The sequence below is a fragment of the Pocillopora verrucosa genome, chromosome 8 (assembly GCF_036669915.1).
Source record: "Pocillopora verrucosa isolate sample1 chromosome 8, ASM3666991v2, whole genome shotgun sequence".
NCBI classification, from domain to species: Eukaryota; Metazoa; Cnidaria; class Anthozoa; order Scleractinia; family Pocilloporidae; genus Pocillopora; species Pocillopora verrucosa.
The window spans coordinates 20,609,681-20,627,166 of record NC_089319.1 but is presented as its reverse complement, the minus strand read 5'-3'; the positions used below and the strand labels follow the sequence as shown (position 1 = coordinate 20,627,166).

Here is a 17,486-nt window from a genome sequence, read left to right as displayed (position 1 = left end):
TTGTATCTGAACTCAACTTTAAGTAAGAAATGATCAAATTTCGTATTGGTCAAGAGTTTTGAAACTGTTGTGTGAAACAAATTATTTCAATATTGTCATTCGCATTAAACGACCCGTAACATAAATAAATTAATATTGCGCCGTCAATGTACCTTTCTTTAATGATATGTTGTTATTAAATTTGCAATCAAACCGAAGAAACGATAGCAGTTTCAGGGTTTGATTACGACGGAAATATATCTCACTGACAGTCAAACAAGTTTATTTTAATCAGAAATGGTAAACTCTAACAGTTTCATTAATAATAAAAAAAATGAAAATTGCGTGATCTTTTTACAGTCGCGTGACTCAAGGAAGATCTCAGCCGTAAATGTTAATGTTCAATTGTTAAGTTAAAAGGTGATTTCAAGAATTCTTTACGCTCGTGAATTTATCTCGAGAATTTGTTTACGTTCAGCGAGAAGCTCCAGATGGCTTTAAGGTAACTGATCTTCTAAATAAATTCATGATACATTCTGCTTGCGATTTTAAACCATTTCCACATCTCCTCGATCATAATTGTAAACAAACTATCAGACCTTTCAATGATCACGGTTTTTGTTTCATGAACAAAGTCATTTGTTTTGACGAAGGGCTAACGCTCGAAACGCCAGCTTCAGAAACTATCGACAGTATCCAGTTTACATTATCACTTTAGATTAGAAAACCAACTTATCGTGTAATACCCCTCACCGACGCAGTACCGCAGTTTCTTTAGAGACTTACTCCTTCAATACTAAAACAAACTCTTGGAAATAAATGAGATCCTGTTCCTTTTAACTAATACGTTAGACAAGCCTTCTCAATTCGATTAAAGCGTAAACAGATTTGCCAAATTGAGTGACAGTTCGCAAATACAAATGTTTTCATCTCATAATTGAAATGAAAATACGTTTCGAGGGAAAGCTTTCCATTTATCTAGAAAGAACTTTTTCCCGTGAAAACATCCTTTCCTGAGTTTATGTCAGTAGGCGGGCTGCGATGGCTTTTAAAAGTTATGGCTGGTAGAAGTTCGCATTAAAACCCGCAAGGGTAACTGTCATACGGACTCAACATACCTAACTACTTTGGGGAAGAGTTGTAACTTTGTTCACAGACTGTAGTAGATCTTTAAACATGCTTACTGGGCATCCTCTGAAGTATGTCTCATTATATGGCATAGAATGAGCATCGAGCCAGGTATTTGACTTGATATCGTAACACTCCACCATACGAGAATTCTGCCGATCGACACTTTGACTTCCGGTTCCGCCAAATAAGTATACCTGATCTCGTAAAAGGACTGCACTTCCGTGAAATCTGGGAACTTGTAAGGGAGCGATTGATTGCCATTCGTTCAGAGTAATATCATAAACCTCGCAACTTACGAGGGCATTTAAAGAAAATGGGTCAACAGTACCTCCAAAGAGGTAAATCTTTTTTTCAAGGCACACTCCACAAGCGCACCCGCGCTGTTCGCCTATCGGAGCCATCTGTGTCCATACGTTCAACTTTGGATCATAACGATCCACATCAGAGAGGAAACCATCGTCGGCCAAGCCACCAATGCAGTACAAATAGTGAGTGTCTGACACGAGACAAACAGAGGACTTGCGTCTCTTTAGAGGTGCAACTACAGTCCAAGAGTTTGTCGAGGGGTTGTACCTCTGCGCAGTGTCACAACGCCTACCACCGTGCTCGCTACTGAACGCAATCCCGCCAGTGACGTACAGTAGCCCTTGTAAGGTAGCTGCACCCATTAATGTCACTCTCTGAGGCAGTGGTGCTACAAAGCCCCATGAGTTTGTGCGCGGGTCATATCGTTCTACGCTGTTGTAGACCGAGTCTTCTCCTTTACCACCGATGGCATAAACATATCCCCGACAGGAAGCCAAACCATGGCGAAACCGTCTGTTAAGCATGGGTGCCAACTCGTACCAGGTTTTCGTAGCCGGAACATAACACACAGTCAAGTTGCGAATGCGTTCATCTGGCGACAGGCCACCGCATGTGATGATTGCATCTTCATGAGTCTGAAGACAAGTTCTTGGTTTTTGTCGGGAGATCTGTTGTCCAGAGAACAAGGCACGCCAGCGAATTTCGTCCATTAATATTTCCTTACACTCGCCATTTGCCTGCACTAGTTCATGGCACATAAGCTTTGTGTACAAATATTGATCGGATATGCTGCTCAGTCGAACGAGTCTAAACAGCTCCGCAAAATGTTGCTCCTTCTCGTCTTGATTTTGCGCGATCCATTCTAGAATGAATTCAAAGACTTCTTCTTCGGTTCCAGTTACTAAGTCGTCGCTTGAAATAAGATCCTTTATTTGATGACAGGAAATTTGCACGAATTCCTTGGACTTGCCGACCGTCGCGAAGTTCTGCTTGATTAATTCGCCAGCGTATGTTTTCAATTCCTTGCAATCGTATTTCTCAGCATATAGAAAGGTAGCAACGCAATTTGTGGCCGACATATGCCGCTCCTTAAACTTGCAAGCGATGTTTTTTAGACGGGGAAGTAGTAAGTAGTTCGCGGATGCGATCAGATCATCGACATTCGCCTCGCTCATTTGAACCTCTCCCGTGTAAAGGTAAGACAAGAGCTCATTCATCACCGAAACTGGAATTCCTTCGATATTTACGATTGACGCCGATTTTTCTTTCATATCGTTGGTAAATAAACCATGAAAGAATTGGCTACTGGCTGCCAAAACACATCGGTGAGCGGGGAATGTTTGTCCTTCCACTCGCATAGTAACATCTGTCAATTCACCTTCTTTGCGGGCATTGTCGAGTAACCGCATCATATCCCAGCAGTACGGACTCTTAGCTGTGTTGCGTGGTTCTTTTGAGGCGTTTTCGGCCATGTTTCCGTAAGAGAGACGCTTATTTGCTCGACTACGAGTCTTTCTGACGAGAGATCACAATGCACCGTTGACAAAGTGGATTATGTATTCGTTGAGGTCCAAACCAGCGCGTGACATAATTTAGTGTCATTGATATGCATGCTTAATTTATACTGAATCTGATAGGTCAGGAAAAATAGTTTGTTTTGTTTAGATTAGTGTTAAGCTAGGACAATATAAATGGAACAATGATGTCGTTAAAATATTTGTATTCCGGAAGGGTATGTAATATGAAGAATTCCACTCAGAATCTAATCTAGTAAAATAACATATTTTGCTTCGATCGGAGGAATAAAACTAAATAACACTGAAAATAAAGGAACAAAAATACGCCGTTTCGAAGCCATTTTAACTGGTGGTTGTAGTTTTGAGGTAAGATGCAAAAAAGGCGACAGAAGATAAAAGACCTTATAAGAATTGATTCATACCATCACGTACACAGTAGGATCAGATAAATCATGAGCGTTATGCGTCACCACTAAAAACATGGCATTATGCCCAAAATTATGCCTAAGGCTAAATTAGGAGATCATATTTTCTTGGCTCAATTTAACCCCCCCCCCATCCCCCTAGTCCCCCCTCCCCCCTATCCCCCTAGTCCCCCCTCCTCCCCCCTTATTTCTACCACCAACAAGGTAACATTTGCTAGGAATTAAAACATTTTCAAATTTTCTCGCGACACAGGGATCTTAGACCTCTGGGATAAAAATCACCACCAGAAAAGAAACATTTTGCCCTTCTCCACACGGTGTCATTTTGAATACTGATTGCGAGGCACGCGAAAAGTTCGAATTGAATTGCAAATATACTGCCGACATTAAATATTCATCTTACTTGTGTCAGGATCTTTACACGTGGAGCTCGGAACTACGCTAGCCTGCTGGCTTTAAAGCCTCGAATTGCAGTTTTTCGGTCAGACAACGCTTCTTTTAACATGTCCTAGACAGGAAGAATATCTGAAAGTGGAAGTTAAAATGTTTGGTGACTTGTATCTTAATCTTTGGTGCGTAACGGTTCTCGCTCCCGGGTTGAAGTCAGCGACGACATGTCAACAGATTGAAACCACGAGAAGACAGAAGTTTACTTTTTTGAACTCATGTAAGTCATTTAGCTTCTTCTTCCACTGTTCATAAAAAGTCACTTACTATCCGATGTTTTTTGAGAAAGCATCAGCTCTTCTTTCCTTTAGCGATACTAAAAAGTTTTTAGAGCTTTCATTTCGAGTTCGTGATCATTTTCTTTATCCTCATGACTTTAACGTTTGATTTAGGGGTGATACTTTTGAGAGAGATGTGATGCTTATCATCGTTAGGGATTAGTAATGGTAATAGGACTGAGTAGAGTCTAATTCGGTTTGGAATCATGCAAGTGATAACCAACTAATCATTAATATTAAAATTTCCGAGAAAAAAAGGGTAAAATTTGCGGACAGCTCCATCCTACATTATGTATTCAGTTCTTGGATAGAGAAAACAATGACTAAAACAATACATCGCCATTGGTAAAACAGATTTGTTTTACAATAGTATGGGACTGTGCGGAAATTTTACCTTGAAGGTAAAATTTCCGCACAGCCCCATCCTACATTATGCATTCAGTTCTTCGATAGAGAAAACAATGACAAAAACAATACATTGCCATTGGGAAAACAGATTTGTTTTACAATAGTATGGGGCTGTGCGGAAATTTTACCAAAGGAAGAATAGCCAAGTTGTGAAAGAAAGAGAAATTTTGCATTGACCCTTTACACCATAACATCAGCATGTATATTCTCCATACCGTTCTCTATACATTTCCTAATGGGCTGGCAAGGAGAATTTGATTAACAATCTAGAGGTTCTTGAGTTAATTATCATTTCCTTTATTCTCATGACCTTAGTGCTTGTTTCAGGGATGATATTGTGAGGAGAAATTAGATGTTAGTCACTCTCAGGGATTAAAGTGTTAAAGAATGACAAAGGAGGCGTAAATTGTTTATTGGTTGTGACTGGTTGATTTAAAGTACTTTGAATGTGATTGGTGATTTAGTGTTAACAAGTGGGTTGAAAACGTAAATTGGCCACCGTAAAGAGTTTAAAGGCTGACATTTCGAGTGTTAGCCCTTCATCGGGGCGTTACCCTTCCCTCTGACAAAGGGCTAATGCTCCAAACGTTAAGTGTTATTGTGACACAACCAAAATCCTCCGATGAATAATGACCGGTCCCTCAATGTGATTCATACCCCCGAAACCCACACCCTACCCCTCCCAAAAAAAAATTAAATAAATTGATAGATATTCAATTTTTTCACAAAGCCATCCCGCCGTCGCATTTAAACTGTTTACAATTGATTGTTATATGGTGAGACGCTGACCCTACTCTGTTATGATTTTTTACTGGTTGTTCAACTTCTCTAAAATGTTTTCTATGTCGCTTAATTTTCAGGAAGAGAATATCAAGTGGGATGGCACTGTATTAGACACAAGATATAGTTCAATGAAACAGATTCAGTCAATTCAGGTCAGTTTATTATTGTATTTCCTTTTCCAGATTTTCCGAGAGACGGTTAACACTTATTTTATTTAATCCTTGTTGGGCTTAAGTTCAAGTTTTTACTTTCAATTTCGAAAATATTCTTTTATGATTCGATGGCTGATCAGTGAGAAGCAAACGCAAAAGAAGATTATCTTTTGCTCATCAAAAATTATTTAGCAAGTTTAGATCTGTTTTAAGCATTAACTGTGATTAAGGTGGCCAATTGTAGCTTATACCTTTTTGCCTCTGAAATTCTAATATTTCACAGAGGATAGTGTCTAAAAGAAACATATATTTAAACCTGTGAAACGTTTTGCAATATACTGAATCGTTTAAGAAGGATACCAAAACTAATTTCCGTGGCAAAGTGAGGAGTGGTTTGACAGGTCCCAGTATTGTCCGGTGACATTGAGACACTCGTTGATTTAAACCTCTTCTTGGTGTACTCAGTTTGTTTACCCGAGAACAAATAAACCAGGATGGTTTTGTCGTGGCAAAAACACATGAATAAAGGAAATTTAAGGTGTCGATAAATCCTAATCACTTTTTTTTCATAATTTATAACATTGTTTTCCCATAACTAAACTACTTTGAAAGGAGAAGGTTGGATCGAGAATTTTTGACTTATTTCTCTCTGAAGTTCGGAAGAAATCAGAAACAATTTGACGCCTCTTGAAATTGTTGTGACAACGATTTTTGACCTCGCGTGTATCTTGGTATCTTAAATGTCTTTATTCAACGTTTTCTGGGAACTGATGCAACTCATTTAAAGAAAAAAAGGAAGTAAAATTTTACGAGCCACCTCAATAATGCCACCGCTAAATTACCTAAAGAATATATATATATTCTTGCACTGTATTGATAAGTAAACGCTATGTAACTAATAAAGTTTTGCACCCGCGTGGAGCAAAAAAAAGACTAGCGAAATTCGATCTAGGTAAATTTGTTAGGATTTGAAAATATTTTTTCGAAAGAAAATAACGCGAAGACAGATGAAAATTGTGCCATGAAATGGATTTTGCCAGGGATTGGTAGGGGAAATCGAAGCTTTTATGAAAAAATGATCTCGAGTTCCCTGTCGGCTAATTCACCGAAGTGTACTAAGTTGAAACAAAGTTGTAAGAATTAAGAAAATATTAGAAAGTTACAGATAAAGGTTTAATGATGAGGTTTGCGGAAAACCACTCAAAGTAAACCTTTTGCCGTGCGCCGTTTCAACCATTTTTGAAGTAAAACGGAAATATTTGAATCAACTGTACAGGAAAGATTTTTTAATTTTTTTTATTTCAATCTAACTCGCCCTTTGTCGTTTGCTGGGAACGTCATCCTTCATAAATTTTCTGTGCTGGGAATGACCAATAAGGAAATTTTTCCCTACGATATCAAAAGTTTGCAAGCCAAAAGGTAACGAGGTCAAGAATAGTACCAAAGAACTCGGTGCAAAATTCTCAGAACTAAAGTTATTCGAAATGTTTGGTAATTAGTGTGGAGAATTGATGCTTAGATCTTAGGAGTGAAAACGTGAACTGACTTTATTCATGGAATTTAAATGTATTTATTATTAGCAAATGCAACACAAGTGAATAGCGATTTTCGCGCACGCTGATTGGCTGGTTCGGAAGAGAATAGCAAGGACTATTCACTTCCGAGCAGCCGTTGAGACAAAGTCACGCGTCAAGAGTTTATTTTTTTGGTATCTGTGTGGTATATTCTAAAACAATGATTCACCTCAATGTTGTTGTAAGTGAAAGCAACCTATTGCTCGATTCAAACATATGTACTGAACAATTATTTGAAAAAGTAGAATTGCTTCTTCATATGCAGATGAAACATTTGTTTTTTGAGTCTGACCCAGCTTTTCGACACTCAGAAATATTTTGTAGGTCAGCAGTTTTGACATTTAAATATCTTTAAGTTACTACTCCAAATGTGTTCAAGATTCCTTGGCTTTGAGTTTTAGCCGTCGCAACATGAAACTTGATAATCTAGCAAAATGGTTTTGGCTTACACAGCTGAAGAACAAAACAAGGTGAAAATTTTCAATAGATGGCATTATGGGTAGGTATAGGTAACTTCAGAGTATACTCGAAAGTACTGTTGCTAAACCATCTTTTTATATCTTTAGATGTGAAAGATCTCAAGATCATATGAAGCAAGATTCAAGAAACGATGATGTTAGAGGATTTAAGGAGTCTGTTGACTGAAATAAAGCTTATCAAAAATTACGTTTAACCCGATTGGGAAAATAATCGTGCCCAGGCCCAGGCGAACGGTGTATGCGACGAACTCTGCATTACAAGTTTGCGCTTTTAAAAGGGCAAATCGCAATTAAAACAAAAAGTCTTTTGACGGGAAAAAATTTATGTATCATTGCTGAAAAACTAAGTTTTGGCCAAAAAAAAAATCTAAGTCTTTCGGCGGGAAAATTGTCCCTGGAAAAAAAAGTCTGCGCTTTTGAATTGTGTCTGGTGTTGATCCAAAAATATACTAAGTCTTTTGGCGGGAAAAATCTTGCTCCATACTTAAGATTTTCTCCTATCAGAAGTCAAGTATATTTTTTGTTTTAATTCTAGATGCTGTTCAAATCCGCAGAAATTTTTTTCCTCTCAGCCACCCTCCATACGCAAAAAAAAGTAAAAGAGAGCCTATATTTTGACTTGTTACCAGGCCCTTTTAAAAGCGCAACTCTTTTTTTTATTTATATACGTAATTAAAGAGAAAAGGAAGACTATAGTGGACACATTTTTTATTTGTTTGTATTTTCACTCACTTCATACAGCTAGTTCTTTACTTATATATGGCAAAGTTTACACGAGATCATAAAAATATAAGTCTAAATCAAAAACATATCACTCAACAATGATGAAACAATTTCAAGAGAACGAAAAGATTTACAAAAATCAAAAGGCTAAAATAACTTAAGTATAGGTACAATAATAACTAAGCCTTAGTGGCATTTTCAACAGTTCTATGTTGGAACATTCCAACAAAAAAGTTGAGTAAATAAATGAATATAAATTTTCCATCCCGAAAGTTAACACCAACGACATACTATTGCTATCAATAGAACGCATTTCCAGTGACTGTACGGAAAACAAACCAAAAAAAAATATTCGAATAATTTCTACCCATTTAATTTACGTGATAATCAATAATATATGTTATGACGAGATTGTAAAATATTTCATGCTGGCAGGACGTTCTCCAAGTTATGCTAAACGATCTGGAGATATTTTTTTCAAGCCATTATCGTTTGTGTCCTTTCCAACAGCTTACACTAAATTAGAGAGTGTATTTTCGTTGTCTTGCCAAATTATTTCCAATTATTTGTTGAAAACCAGCATTTAAAAATCCTCGACGTTTTTACTACACTTGCGATGATACCAATTTTTAAGCAGTCACTGGAAGCGTCCCTCCCAATAGCTAAACTTTCTTAGATTTTGATCGTTTGAAAAAGATCGTTTGAATGTGTTTACCTTGCCAAATTAATTCCATCAGCGTTTGAGCTCCTTCACAAATTGTCTTAAAATTAAACGAAAATTTGTGACCGAATTCGTTCTACGGAAAACGTAGTTGGTAGGTCTAAGTTACTGTAATTACCTCTAACACTTTTCTCGACTTTCTTTCTCCAATAACTAAGCTACGCTTTCTTCAGTTCGATCCTGTCTTTTCCCTCAAGGCTTGTTTTCCACATCATCACAGCGTATCACAAGGATATCAAAGGACTGCAATATAACACGAACGAACATTTTAAAAATCGACGAAATGAAATTTCGACAATTTAGTTACAGGAAATAAAAGCGTTGTAAATAAAGATATTTCGCTTCTATCTCTTTGAATTTGTTTTCTAGACTTGATGATCGTCATATGATCACAATTCATTAAAACTTCAGCTCTGAGTAAAGGTCACTGTACTCATTCTTCAAAGGAATTGTTGCATATTGATGAAAGCCATTTTTTTAAGTTCATTAAGGCATTAAAACCGTGGCCACCGGTAGTCACTAATGGAGAAAGTGATTGAAACCCCTACATAAATTCGGTTGCGGAATCAAGTTTTCAAGAACCTCTTCATATTCAATAAATATTACGGCATTGCATCTACACTTTCACGATAATTCAACATTTCTAGTAATGTAGTCGAGAAAGATTTCCTTAGAACCCCACACTGTGGCTTTATTTCGGGGCCAATTAGCCTTAAAATACGACACCTGAACAAAGCAACTTACAATACTCGACATTTTGAAACGATTAAGGACGTGCCCAGCATTTTCTCAAATACTTTTCCAAAACTATTAATGCTCATTTTGAAAGAAAAAATTCTGCTCGATATTCTTCCTTGGCCAGTAAAAGAAATGGAGACTTATTCCGCAATTTTCGGTTAAAAGGAAACGCTTTAATAAGGCAACTCTTTTTTCAAAGCGCAGTACATTCCGATCATTCTTTGTAAGCGACATAACTTTGTGCCCAGAGGTCGTCTCTGACGTACAATTTGCATATCCTTTGTATTAATTTTTCTTGCTGACACAATCAAATACGTTATTACTCGACTCAACAGTTTGGCTTGTGGCCTGACTGATGAAAGATGGTCTTGTGCTTATTTAAGAAAAAAATTGCAGCTACATGTACAGATTGTAAACCTATTTTAAACAGCTTACCTCTTCGTAATTCTTTCCTTTTTCCCTTTTATTTCCGGTCACTCCCACGCTTTATTCCCGATGCTTCCTCCATATTGCTTCATCTACTAGGGAAAAAAAAACAACGCCGTTATTTTCCGAGGCAAAAAGAAAATAATCTTGAATTAATTTATCTTACTGAGGTCTACGAGACTGCAGTGAAAAGTTAAATGATTATAATACTCTCAAAGAACAATAAAGACGTTTTCTGCCTACAATCCTCGTCCATGCAAGGAATATCAAACGTCAATTCAGATAGATTCATTCTTAACTTTTTCTTTACAAGTTCGGTTTGAATTTACCGCCGAGCGATGACGGTCCTATCGAGCCATTTACGGGTTGGGTGGACTAATGCAATTATTGACAAAAGTTTTCCTTTAAAATGCTCTCAAATACCTTTTTTACCGCTATCAAACAAAGATATGAGAGTGGAATTGCTCCTCGCAATCACATGTTCGGTAAGATTCTAACTATCAATTCACAATTCTCTCTAAATCGTTGAGCGCGTTGTACTGAACAAGTCAACCAGCTAAACGTACGAGTATCTTACCGTGTGTTAGATATTGAAATGGAAAGACCTTTTGGCCTGGTCGTCTTCAAAGAATAGAAGCAATGCTTCCTCAATACTTTCAGTCAGTTTTGAACGGAAGACTTGATAAATCGGCGAGTTTTCCTTGCCTTTCTTTCCCGTGAAGTAAAACAGTTGTCACCACGAGGAACCGTAAAATGGAAATGAGTTGAAAGATATCACGTGCAAATTCAGCCTCGTGAAAAATACCTTGGGAGCGGGGCTGGTGTACATTTGCATCAACAGTAGCTCAAGGCTTTTGGCTCTTTCTCATAATCAACTAAATGGCTTTACGGCTCTATTTTCTCTTTAAGTTGATTTGCACGCACGTGATAAAAGAGGGAGGGGTAAAAATTGCAAGTGATAGGGAAAAGAAAAAAATGACAGAGATGTTAAAGTTAAAAATAATATGGGATACTCAGTTCAGTGGATGATGTAGCCATGCAGAAGGCAAATATTTTTTGGAGGACTTGGCACAAAACAAAGGCTTATTCAGGCCTTAAGAAGGATTTCATGAGTGAAGTTCGCCGCAAAGGAGGCGTTCGGTACAAGAAAGTGAAGTCCATGGACATCAGTTGAAGTTTTTAAGTAGAACAACTTAAAGGTTTATTGACTGAGTGAGAATACGATGCGTGTTGAATGCGGTTGTGCGTGTTGAAGTGGCAAAAACTCTGCGCCCCGGCTGCACCACCCGTGATTAAGTACGAACACAGTACACAAAAGGAAACGCGGCTTCCAATTTATTTTAAATGTCTTAAAGAGTTTTTCGCCATGATTTACACTGAAGACTGCACATCAAACAGTTTATTGCAATTATCATTATTATTATCATGCCAAAGCTCATCTTCGACTGCAAGAGGCTACAGATTCACCTCCCAACGAAAAAAGCTGCACCCTCTTTTAGCCTTTTTATCAGCAGAATTTGTCTCATGACCTAATCTACCATGACTTAACGAACACGTAAAGAAAGCTCTGCCTTGATTAGGTCCCGGATTAACGACAGACCTCCGACGAGTGCGGCGCCCACACTGACACAGCGGTGGAGTGACACCGCCTCTATTAAAACAATTTATGGGTGGGGTGACAGAGGAATTCACTTTTGTCGTAATTGAGGGAGGGGTGGAGAGGTTAGGTTTTTTCTTATAATTGTTATACTTTGTATTAAATCGACGTGCGAAAGTACAGTTCTCATTGTTCAAGTTTTGTTTCTCTCTGTGCTTATCTTTAAGAAGAGCTTTATTTGCTTGGACAGTGAGCGAAGGTGTTGTTGCAGCGTTCATTTCAATATTTCCTGGTTTGCATGGCTTGGAGCTTTCGTTTTGTCCAACTCCACGGGATGTTCGTTGATTGCTGTGTTCCAGTGCTGTGAAATGCTTGATGCTAAGAGTTTGTTTCACCAGTCCTCTCTTCAAAAGAAGCCCCGAACCTGAGGATTTGGGTGTCTCATGAGTAAATTCTCCATAATTGCTTCTTACTCTTTTCGTTAAATTTGACAAGCTTGTTAAAGGAGCGATAAGACTCTTTAGAGTGCTGTTGAAGCTCTCATCAGATACCAGGCGAGCATTTGCGGCAGCCAATCCTACAATATTCTGTGGCGCCCTCCTTTTTAGACCAGTTGCAGGAGGCATAAGTCTCGCATCATGACCGTCTTTAAGCTCACTTCCTTTAATTTCCGCGGAGTGATCTTTCCCCGCGATCGTCACTTTTCCAAGTGAATAATCAACCGCAGCTTTTTCATTAACAGCTTCATCGCGTTGCCTACCGAGCCCAGTAGTTTCTCTTCCGCTCTGACGCTTCGCATGCCCAGAGGAAACGTGTAAACTTTTGTATGTCTTTCTTTCTGGAAGTGTAGATTGTTGACCTTGAAGCTTTCGGGTTTTTGCCTCTGTTAAAGAATTCACTTTGCCATCATAGGAATGCTTGAGAAAAGTTCCAGTTGTGGGTTTCATGTCTTGTGTAGCCAATGAACCAGTTTTCAAGTAACCATTCTTAGTAACGATCTCGCAAAACTTTTCCAACATCTGAAAAATATAAGAAATACCAGGTTCATAAAACGTTTCATAATTTCCGGGTCTGTTTTCCATCCTTCTCAAGGCTATCAATTGTTCTTTCTAGGGAAATGAAAATCGCAATAAAAGTCTCAGACTGATCGATCTCACTAAGGAGTCTGTGTCAGAGCTCTCTGCTACCTTCTATTAATAAACATAACCAGAACATTACAATGCGCAAAGCCTTCGTTTCATCGCAACTTGTGAAGTATTTGCAGTGATTGGTTGCAGTTCGTTATCTTTATTCAAGTGAAATGCAGACTTTTCTCGTTTAAAACACTGGTTCGTTAATGAATGAAGACGTGGATCCGTTTCCTCTTTGACGACAAGAAAAATAACAAACAGGGGAGACAAAAGGAAGACACAAACTTCAATGAAATGGGGAGTATTTATTCCATAACTTACATTGTTCGGAAATAGAACCGACTATGTACAAGTTCACAGACTCGATTTGAACACGGGAAAAATCTAAACCACTCTAAGATTAAACGCTCAGCTGAACTGAAGAGGACTTTATTGCGTTTTTGATAAACAAAGACTTATTGTTGGCCCAAAACTGACCAAAAGTCACGACGAGAAATCCCCGGTTCCTAATTCGTGTTACCGAAAAAGGTGACGCAAAACAAAAGAAAACAAGTTCAGACAAAAAAAATGCCATAACTATGCTTCACAAGACGTAAACTCCGTTTGCGCTCTGGGTAGGAGCAACACCCACTGAGCTCTTTTTAGCATAAATTTAAGACCGCACCTCTCCCGTTCAACAAAATGTTAGGGACGCTTTCTTTCAGTTGTAGTATACGGACCAGACCAGTCACTGTCAAAATGAGTGCAGTGTAGGTGTTTTTCGAGAGTCTCATTCCGTCCTTGAGTTTGATTTAGTTACTGTTTTGTTTATGCCGATCAAAACGGAGGGAGGTCAAGAGAATATAAATTTCTTTACTAGTAATAGTCAAATAAATCCGGCTTCATCTGAAACAGCATTTGATAAGGCATGCCACACCGCTCATGCGTGTATGAAACAATTTCTACCCACTAAATACACACCCCGTCTAAGCTCTTTGTTATTTGCATAACACATCCATCAGAGATCATTCTCCAAGCAAGCCGAGCTGTATTTCGGGCATCATCTAACCCTGGAGAAAAACAGGAAAGTTAAATCTATTTTGATCAGCAAGCTTACCTGCGTTCTTTTTGCATATAGCCCCATCTCCTAAAGGCTTCCTCATTGAAGTCTACAAATTGTTGCAGCTTGTTTCAGATCTCATTGAAATTTTCACAAAAGGAAGGTAAGATATCAGAAAGACAGCCATGCCAGAAGACTGGGCGCACATGTGAAGATTCAGAAAGGGCGGTAACATTGTTTAGAAGGAGAGACATCGCTAATGTGTTTGCATAGAACATGTCTCTTGCTGTTTGAGTCTAGATTCATAGAATTTTTTATTTCCGCAAGCGCTAAAAAATTATGAAACTCTTTTTCGGAAAGCTCAGTGTAAAATCTAAGAAGCTACTCTTCTGTTCATGTTACGGTAGAACTTCTTTAAAATTAGTTTTAACCGATATTTAACACTAGTCCGCTCATGCAAGTAAACGATTTTTAACTATTTTCTCGTTAACAAGAATTACAAGGTTAAAGGTGAAAGTTTTAAGATAACTACAACAAGGGAAAAGGTTAATGATAAGTACCTGAATGTTCTCTTCCGGAAAACTTGATTCCCAGATCTTGAAGAGCACCTGCCAATCCCTGGGGCTTACGACAGTAAAAATTCTGTCCAAAATGAGTAAAAGTTTTGGTTAGTGTATACACAATGAATACTTAAGATATATTCATCATGAGAGAGGATGGAATGTTTTCCGACTGAGTGTTGTAAAATAAAAACCAAAGTAATCTTAACAGCCAATTAGAACAAAGGAGAATGTCACAATAAGCTGACAAGAATTCAAAGAGAAAACGAGCACATTGGCTGAAGCGAGGGAAAAGGAGAGAGAGACCAAGAAAGTGATTCATCAGATTCTCTCCCCTAGTCCTCCTCGGGTTGTGTTTTTAAATATTGAGAGCTTCTTTAGGGAAAGTCTTTGAGATAATGCAATTGATAAGCCCCACAATAGCTCTGTCAAAAGTAAATGACCATTATCAATCAGTTGTAAATTTTTGTTTTTTACAGCTTACCCTATATGTTGCTTGGAGGTCAATCCAGCTCCTCATTGAATGAGGTGTTCTAAGCTGCTTCCTGTTGCATTCATTCTTGAGACAAGTTCCCAAATCCCAGTCTTTATTCATATGAAAAAATGTGCAACAAAAAAAATTAAGGTATCTCAATAGAAAGGTTCAGGAGTTAATGTGCACAAAATAAATTTCAAAAAGTGATATTATATCTGCCATGAGAATTATCTTGAAACAATTTTAAGTGCTGGGTTAATCTGCTGATCATCAGAACCTGGTCATATACTGCACCAGGAGAACATGAAGATGGAAATCACATTTACCTGACCATGTAACAAATGTGCACCACTTAATCCAACAATCTGTACTGTTTTCTTGATCTTGTTTTTGTCCATCTTCACAAGGAAACTTGAATCCTTTTTTGCCCTTCATCTCTTGTAGCCAATGTCCAAACAGCATCAGACATGTGCCAATGGGAACACCACCATCCACTTGAGCCTAGAGGATATTTTCAGATAAGTTTATTTGCAAATATCTTTAAGGACTTGAAACATTGTCACAAAGTACATTGCAGTTGGAGAGCATTTAATCAGGCAATTTTTTTTGCAAAGGAGATCCTCAGATTATGATTCCATAACTTTAGGTGCAGTTGGTTAAAATTGTCTGTCCAGATAGTTTTACCATATTCTGCCCAAAACTTTTCACATTTTTTGACATATTCAAGAAAGAAAGGCTATTCCCCAGTTGCTGTATGTAGTATTCAAGTTCTCTAAATATCCCACAACCAAGGTTTTCATACTGTTTTTAAGTAAGTGCCAGACTTGACAAAAGTAGGTGACTTTAAAAAGTTCATTAAGGGCCAAAAGGTGATTATTTTGACCAGAGTAACTGGCAACACTTTACAAGTAGCCAGCTGAACTCTGGCAGTCACTTGCTTGTTTTTAAATCCCTGCCCGCAGCCCTTACTTTGTTTTCCCACTGAACAATGATCTAAGAAAAAACAGGAGGGTTGCAAACAGACTAGTTTTTCCATAAATTGAACAGCTGACAACATTTTCTGAGAGAAACATTAAAAAAATCAGAATGCCTCTGTCTGCATTAAATTGGTGCTTTTCAGAACATACCTGAGTTATTCCTGTCAGCTCTTTGCAGAAATCACTCAGTTTTGTGTGCTCTTGAGGCTGTACATACATATGAAATTCAGACTCAATTTCACCACTGTTTGTATTTAGCAGCACTGTAGGGAATTCAACTATGCACCAAAAAAAAATTAAAAGTAATGTAAAAGAATAAAATAACTGTTTTTTAAGCATGTTTTAAGGTTTGGCACAACAAGCGCCAAAACTGTGCCTGGTCTGTGGACCCCCACACTACATACATGTATATGTATTCTTTTTTTCACATTCAAACAATTAAATATGATTTATTTTCTAGCATCCATCACATGAAAACATCAAATCTTTTTTAATATGCAGGTCTTCTTTTGGTGACAAAACTGATACTTACTTATTTCTGGGGCATAATTCATTTTCTTGTCTTTCCAGCAAGTGGACTCAAAGTCAAGAACAATTAGGTATGAAAAATATTGACCTGCCATAGAAATAAGAAAGCCAGTAAGTGAAAAATATACATATTTATTAATTAACTATCATGAAATTGAATATACGTTGCAATTCGACACCCAAATTACCCTACTGACCCGGGTCACTACGTCCTAAAATCTATGGTGACGAGACTTTGGAATGAGACTTTGGAATGAAAAGTGATCAGTTGTCGTTCAATTCTACATTAAACTTATAATCAGTTAATAAATTTCACAAAACTGATCGTCTGATTTTTAATTCAGAGATGTTATGGGTTCCTATAATCTATCAGTGAAAAGTAATTGTTTCTTTTCCCTGATAGTGAAACTGTAGATCGTTTAGATTTCTCTTGAGTTCAACAGTGAGTTTAACTCACCGAAATAATTTTGATGTAGTATACATGTATCTTTTGAGTAAAGTAGATGCTATACTTACGTTGTTTCATCTCCTTAGCGCGACATTTCTGTCGATCTGAGGACGAGGGTCCTTTCTTGACCAAACCTAAACTTCTAAAAATATTCCATTGCTAGAAACTGATCGCAGAGTTAGGAAATAATTCATACCTGAAGTTAGAAGCAACTTCATGAACACATGAAACACCTTTACCTGGCTAATTCCTTTGCAGAAATTGAATTTGAAGATAATTGCTGTAGTGGCCTATTTTTCTCTGACATTTTTCGTCAGAAATGAGGGACGCAAACATCGAATAAAGTCAATTCATGCGACGGAACAACTGATCATCATGGCTGTTGTTTTCAAACTTCGCGCATAATCGCGAGGTTACCTGGGAACTAAGTAAACACTCGGTAGTAGTCTCACGCGGCCACGCCTTACAGATGAGAATCCAGACCCGCCTAGCGCCTTAGAAGCGCACACACAACCTCCCTAAACAATGACGTTATCATCATTTCCGCGATGATTGTCAAGATAACTTGAACAAGAGGTTGACAGATGGACAATAAGGGGAAAATTACGCCTTTCAGTTCGGTGTAAAATAAAATAGATAAACAAT

General features: G+C 37.9%; 2 protein-coding genes and 2 long non-coding RNA genes across 5 annotated transcripts; 1 reads left to right on the top strand and 3 right to left on the bottom strand.

The window, feature by feature from the left end:
* Nucleotides 1-143: 143 nt before the first annotated feature.
* LOC131774015 (kelch-like protein 12) lies at nt 144-3,004 on the bottom strand. Its single transcript, XM_059090021.2, has one exon. It carries the CDS (start codon nt 2,886-2,888, stop codon nt 1,098-1,100), a length of 1,791 nt encoding a protein of 596 aa, XP_058946004.1. The 5' UTR covers nt 2,889-3,004; the 3' UTR covers nt 144-1,097.
* Nucleotides 3,005-3,773: 769 nt separating this feature from the next.
* On the top strand, nt 3,774-7,700 carry LOC136283189 (uncharacterized). Its single transcript, XR_010718616.1, has 3 exons — nt 3,774-4,025; nt 5,352-5,426; nt 7,567-7,700. It is a non-coding gene; the product is annotated as an uncharacterized lncRNA (long non-coding RNA).
* A 1,346-nt stretch (nt 7,701-9,046) lies between these two features.
* Nucleotides 9,047-10,802, bottom strand: LOC136282775 (uncharacterized). The gene is made up of 3 exons (XR_010718431.1): nt 10,665-10,802; nt 10,097-10,179; nt 9,047-9,166 (listed from the first exon to the last, which is right to left on the bottom strand). It is a non-coding gene; the product is annotated as an uncharacterized lncRNA (long non-coding RNA).
* Nucleotides 10,803-11,456: 654 nt separating this feature from the next.
* Nucleotides 11,457-17,201, bottom strand: LOC131774023 (ERI1 exoribonuclease 2). Of its 2 annotated transcripts, none has more exons than XM_059090032.2 (9): nt 17,081-17,201; nt 16,910-16,983; nt 16,398-16,481; nt 16,016-16,143; nt 15,215-15,389; nt 14,898-14,998; nt 14,414-14,495; nt 13,775-13,863; nt 11,457-12,703 (listed from the first exon to the last, which is right to left on the bottom strand). In XM_059090032.2, the coding sequence occupies exons 1-9, from the start codon at nt 17,146-17,148 to the stop codon at nt 11,543-11,545; spliced, it is 1,962 nt and encodes a 653-aa protein (XP_058946015.2). In that variant the 5' UTR covers nt 17,149-17,201; the 3' UTR covers nt 11,457-11,542. The 2 variants fall into 2 exon arrangements, with proteins under 2 accessions (XP_058946015.2, XP_066027336.1); XM_066171239.1 differs by having other exon boundaries at nt 16,910-16,975; nt 17,081-17,182.
* Between the last annotated feature and the right edge of the window lie 285 nt (nt 17,202-17,486).

Excerpts from the sequence above, each read along its gene's own strand:
- LOC131774023 (XM_059090032.2), bottom strand. The coding sequence starts at position 17,148 with ATGTCAGAGAAAAATAGGCCACTACAGCAATTATCTTCAAATTCAATT. Across the intron at positions 16,482-16,909 it reads CGCTAAGGAGATGAAACAAC|GTCAATATTTTTCATACCTA; the intron begins GTAAGTATAGCA and ends TTTCTATGGCAG. Across the intron at positions 14,496-14,897 it reads ACCTCCAAGCAACATATAGG|AATTTTTACTGTCGTAAGCC; the intron begins GTAAGCTGTAAA and ends CATTTTGGACAG.
- LOC131774015 (XM_059090021.2), bottom strand. The coding sequence starts at position 2,888 with ATGGCCGAAAACGCCTCAAAAGAACCACGCAACACAGCTAAGAGTCCG.